Source organism: Hippocampus bargibanti, linkage group LG13 (assembly GCF_051943395.1).
Source record: "Hippocampus bargibanti isolate YZ-2025 linkage group LG13, ASM5194339v1, whole genome shotgun sequence".
Taxonomy (NCBI): domain Eukaryota; kingdom Metazoa; phylum Chordata; class Actinopteri; order Syngnathiformes; family Syngnathidae; genus Hippocampus; species Hippocampus bargibanti.
This window is the reverse complement of record NC_142746.1, coordinates 5,330,945-5,336,944: the sequence shown is the minus strand read 5'-3', so window position 1 is coordinate 5,336,944 and position 6,000 is coordinate 5,330,945. Positions and strand designations below refer to the sequence as shown.

Below are 6,000 nucleotides of genomic sequence, written 5' to 3'. Positions count from 1 at the left end.
TCTCCTCTCCGTAGGTTTATGGAGCGAGATCAGGCAAAACAAAAACGGAAAAGTAAAGAAGTGAAAAAGTAGACAAGAAAGGGAAAGAGCTGCTGTGGAGGCAGCCACACAGGGGGGCGCCATCTTATGTAAAAGGCTATAAGAATCATCAACATGATGAATGATAATGTGATGCCTCAGTTTCGTAAGACCCTACAAGTCAGAAAGCAACAGGTGTCAATTAAGAGCCATCAATGACCATCACAAAAACAAAGTGACTTTATTATACCGTGCAGTGTATTTCTTTCATTACAATAAAATAGCACATTTATTATACATAGGCTAAGGTAGGTTGTGTCGAGTTTTAAGGCTTATTTAGTTGAAAAGTATATTTTATGGAAACCCGGGAACGGATTATTCCCATTTTAATGGTTTCCTATGGGATTTTTTTGGAGATACACACTTTTCGCCTTACACACTCTGTCTGGGAACCAATTAAGTTCGTAAGTTGAGGTCTCACTGTATCTGTCTTGCTCAAAAACACACACATGAATCTGAGTATCGAAGCCATTACTGTACTGTTTTTGATTCTACATATAGGGCACTTGACTGTATGGTGAGATACTTGTTTCCCAAGTAGATAAGTGTTACAGCTCCTCCACGGCCATCATCTGTGTTTAGTTTAAAACCAGAGTGAGATTCCTACTGGCAAGAGGAAGAATAAGTTATAAACACATCATTACATTGTAATAAATAAAGCATTTAGAACAGCAGAAAAAACATAAACACATTTCCTACATCACACACACTTTGTATAATCAGTATGTCTTCTTCTTCTTCTTTTCTCTTCAAGAGGTCGCCACAGCAAATCGGTGACCTCCATCTTTAGAGGTTTGATCTGCATGTTTGTTTTGGCCAAGCTTTTACGTCAAATGCCCTTCCCGACACAACCCTCTGTATAATCAGTGTGTATATGTATGTATACACTATATCAGTGATTTTCAACCACTGTGCTGCAGCACACTAGATCGTCAAGTGTGCCATGATAAATTATCCAATGTCACTGCATTGTCATCAAATGGTGAGTATAGTTTTGCTTTGCTTGAATGCTGCTGTGACGATGACCATTTTGTGTTTGGGAGCCTTTTCCTGAGCATCTTCATCTTTATTAAGTTCAGAGTTGCTTGTCCTGTAGCCACAAAGGGACATAAGCCAGTGTCTTCTTGTGCCGGTCCCAAGCACGGATAAATATAGAGGGTTGTGTCAGGAAGGGCATCCGACGTAAAAGCCTTGCCTAAACAAACATGCGAATCAAACCTCTGAAGATGAAGGACATTGATTCGCTGCGGCGACCCCTTGAAGGGAAAAGCCGAAAGGAAAAGAAGAAGACTTTTAAAAAATGTAACATTTTATAAAACATTCATTCAGCATTTTCTGCGAATGTTATATCATTTTCCGGTGTCCGTGCTGGTAAGGTAATTCAATATTCATCCGTGTGGCAACACGTAGCTGATTGTCTGGTGTCTCCAAAAGACGTAATAATGCCCGTGAGAGGTCGCGGTGACAGTTATGAAGAAGTTTATAAAAAGGACAACTGCAAACTCCGAATAGGGCCCTGAACAAGATTCTGACCCAGATGAAGTGGTGGGAAAAAGAAAGCAAAGACGGTGTGCTCAAGGCAATATACAGTGTAGTGAATACCTCCAGCGGGTGAGGCAAGTCCTAAGAAGACAGCTCAATGACAAGAACAAGACCCGGGCAATAAACAGCTATGCCCTGCTAGTGATCAGATACTCTGCAGGAATAATAAGGAAGAGATTCAGACCACGGATGTTAAGACCTGAAAGCTCCTAACCATGCATGGAGGGTTCCATTTAAAATCCAGCACCCTGAGACTAAGGAAGGAGGCCGAGGACTAGTGAGTGTGAGAGCCACTGTCCATGATGAATCATCCAAGCTCAATGACTACATTAAAGAGAAGGCTCCAACTGATGATGTACTCAGAGAATTTCTCAGACAATGGGGAACAGAGGATGAGGTGCTGGAGGCGAGACCATCATGTTCATTATAAACACCATTATTTTATAATATTTCAACATTTGTGTGAGTTGCAAGTAGCTGCTACTCACCATTATAAAAACCAAGCAGTTGAAGCCGGTACACATCCCTTTATTTGATTACATGATGACACAAACTAATGACGAAACAAAACACATTCTTCTGTTCGAGCAAGTAAATGTATTTATCCACGGAAGGAATTGTCTGCAAATATAATTCCTGGAATTGCATTTCAAAATGAAGCATTCTTTTTTTTTTCTTTTTCCTTCAAATAGTTTTTCAATCTGAAGTGATACTTCGGGGAATGCATGTTCAATTGTCACATTATTTTGTGGTTTTCTGGTGTGGGAGGTGGGGTCCCTTTTATCCCTTTTATGGAATCCCCCCCCCCAAAAAATGTGGATCCATTTACATTACAATACATCACATACACTTGGGCAAAACATGTAATGATTTCTTCTTTGACACACGAACAAGGCATTTAAAAATGATGATGGAAATTGTTTTAGAATTAAATTGAATCGTGGACACTACCAAGACTTCAGTGTGAGTATGGTGCCCACTCAGTGATGGTGTGAATTTGAATTGCTTCGTGTCTCTATTGGAGCCCATGCAGTGATTAACTGGTGTGTCGTCTTGGGTGTATGTTACCCTCCTTTCGCTCAGTCACCTGGCAGAGGTGAGCCTGAACAGGAGCCTGAACAAGATATGCCATACAAAAAAATGCATCTAAAGGTATATGTCTGTGTAAGCTCTCAGTCATACAGGAGTGGTCCATCGATGAAAAGGTTTCTTTAGCCGTCATCTGTACTTCTTTCGCTTCTTATTCAAGATGCTTATTCAGCGAATTAAAGTCTTACTGGTAGTATCGGCCCTATATATATATATATATATATCCCTACTGTCCAGACATGGCGGTGCCGGACACTGCTATGATAGGTCCCTGCTCTCAGGTTGGGGGGAACAGAGGACTACTCCCTGCGGCTCCACTGATTCTTCCTATTGCCCTGATTAACGACTGGCTTGATTGAAGATTGTAACCTCATTGTCGTCAAATCAGTGGTTGCTAGCTTTTAGGTGCATATGTACTGCCGATAGAAGTACAGATGGCGGCTGAAGAAACCTTTTCATCCATGTACAGTTAAGATTTAGCGAGTTGTGGATCTCGGTGCGGTATAAAGCATTGCATTTTATTTCTAAACTACTTTTTTAATCACTCAAGGTTAAATGAATAAAGCTTAATTGCTCACACAGCCTGACTTATGTCGCAATATCCATTTTAGATTTCAAGACCTTCCGCAAGGTTTCGATGATGCTTCCCTTATTGTTCTTAACATTATAGGCAGTTAAGTTCCACAGGCTGTCAAAATTCCCCTCAGAGTAGACAAGGTTGTTGGTCGTGAAAGGGGAATCGGTGGTCTTGACGTCCACCTCTCCAGCTTTGATTTCTTCTGCAGTCTCACGCTTCACACCTACAAAGTTAAAATGAGGATGATCATCGTTTCTGCCGTTTGGGTATAAAACATTTGAAATCTATCTTTTTATACAAATGGATCAATGAAATTGCTGTTATTCTTTTTCTGGGGATTTGCCCATGATTTGTCATGATTGGGAGGGTTATTTTAGCACTTTCATGAACCCTGTAACCTGATAAAATTTGGTAAACTAAACTGTAGTAACCTCTGTCCTGGAAGGTTTAAAAATGCATTTTGAGATAGTTGCTAGTTGCTTTGAAAAGACATGCTCAGTAATGCAGTACAAATTCCAAAATATTTATATAATTTGTTTACTTGATTGATGCCTTCATCTCTATCATGTGCATGACATCGTCATTACATCAAGTACATATTTAACCTAATCGGGAGTACAATACATCAGTGGCGGACCGTCAACGCCTGCAAAGTCTTCTCTGCTGGCCTAAAAATATCTGAATCACGAACTGATGTTAATTATATTTTGTCCATGAATTCTTCTTATATAAATTTGAAATAATTCCAAATTGTTTTTCAGCTTCCTTTCATTACTTTTCCCCTGTTGCGCTGCTTCCAGATGTGTGTTTTCGTATTTAAGCATTTAACCAATTAACCAATCACATTTCAGCCATCGTTTGTTACCAGGGTCAGAAATCTATCTGGACAGCTACATCTATCTACCTTCACAATCAGTTCTGCGTTTCCTGTCGCATCAAATGTGTCGATCAAACTGTTGCTCGAAAAAAATCAGATTTCGAGTTGGCAAGCCAAAAGGGGTACCAACGCCTTCTTGAAGCCGCTGGTCACCATCAGAGTTTTCGCAAACTATGATTGGCTAATGACTAGTCAATCATAGTTTTCTGCTCTGATCACAAGTCGCTAATGACAAAAGCATACTGGCCAGAGCTAACATACTGTATCAGTCGCGAGCTGCATAAGCAAGTATATAGTGTTGATTTAATAGCAGTTTTGTCAACCCACAATGGCTGAAGGAGGAGAAGAAATGGATTTGGTTGGAGATTTACTGATAGAAAATAAGAAGTTATCATATCTAAAAGTTTCATGCTGTTATATGCTTAGTCAATATGTGTGACTCGAATACACAATTGAAGCACAGACAACCTGGGGTCAATCAGGTCAAAAGACACAGCAAGTTAAACTGTCATCTTGATCCAGGAGATCTGGCCTTGGACAGAATTTAGGACTTGGGAAACTCCTTATCACAGGAGTAATTTAGGACTTCAAACTCCTTCACAGGAAGAGCTCATTAGCCAGGTTACAAATGTATCAGTTCATGGAAAACACAATGATTTATTGCTTATAGCTGTTCAGCTGTTCGTGCTTCGAACTCAAGGGGTGTGGTATTCTAATCAAGAAAACTATGTTTTACTAATGTATCACTTTAATTTGCATGTTCTCTCAACAAATAGCTCGGCAGAAGGCTGCAGAATTCAGACGCCTGTCATGAATGGCTGCGTCTCCTGCTGGCAGTAAAAGACAATTTTTCTGGGTTCCAGTTTTCGTCCACAGTGTTCGATCGAACATCTCTGACATTTACCGTTAAAGCCATTTTCAAGACAAGCTTTTCGCAAGAAAAAGGACATCATTAAGAAAGGTCGGTCAGTTATTTCCTGGCTAATGGTACCCTCTAGTGGACTTATGCAAAATCACACCACTTTTTTCAGCCTGGATTGATTCAGACATAAGCTGAAGGCTTAGCGATGAAATTGACGGCCCACCACTGCAATACATACAGCCAAGCGGAGGGCATATTCACTATTCTGCCATAAAATAATAATAATAATAATAATAATAATAATACATTTAATTTACAATCCCCTTTCAGAACACCCAAGGACACTTTACAACAAAGACAACACACAAAACAGTAAAATCATGCATAAAACAATAAATAATAAAACAGCAGAATAAATTAGACCATGAAAGCAAGTTTAAACAGGTGGGTTTTCAGGTGTGATTTGAAAGTAGGAAGGGAGTCGTTGAGGATGTTGGGTGGAAGTGAGTTCCAGAGTTTAGGAGCGGAGCGGCTGAAAGCTCTGCACCCCATCGTTGTGAGACGGGCAGAGGCCATGTAGAGGTGGAGGGAGGAAGAGGATCTGAGGGCCCGAGAAGGAACGGAGATTTGAATTAGGTCAGACAGATAGGGCGGGGGGCAAGGCTATGGATGGCTTTAAATGTAAACAGAAGTATCTTGAATTCAATACGGAGTTTAACAGGGAGCCAGTGGAGCTGTTGGAGGACAGGGGTGATGTGGGGAAAGGAGGGGGTTTTTGTGATTGGATTTGCCTTTATTAGTCTCGCAGTGAAGAAATTTACATTTCACAGCAGAAAAGTTATGAAAGAAATGAAAGTAGAAAAGCAAAACACAGGAGCTCCTGGAAAGGCAGCCACTCTCGCGGTGCCGTCTTGAAGTCAAAAGAACAAAAAAAAAACTAAATAACAATGATGATGATCCGGGCTGAGGAATTTT

General features: G+C 40.4%; 1 protein-coding gene across 1 annotated transcript in view; it reads right to left on the bottom strand.

The window, feature by feature from the left end:
* Nucleotides 1–1,440: 1,440 nt before the first annotated feature.
* Nucleotides 1,441–6,000, bottom strand: part of LOC148889109 (cytosolic phospholipase A2 zeta-like) — a 46,459-nt gene continuing 41,899 nt past the window's right edge. Inside the window, exon 22 of the mRNA XM_089012599.1 lies at nt 1,441–3,509. Coding sequence (XP_088868725.1) covers nt 3,298–3,509 — 212 coding nt within the window. The 3' untranslated portion in view covers nt 1,441–3,297. The remainder of the gene's footprint in view (nt 3,510–6,000) is intronic.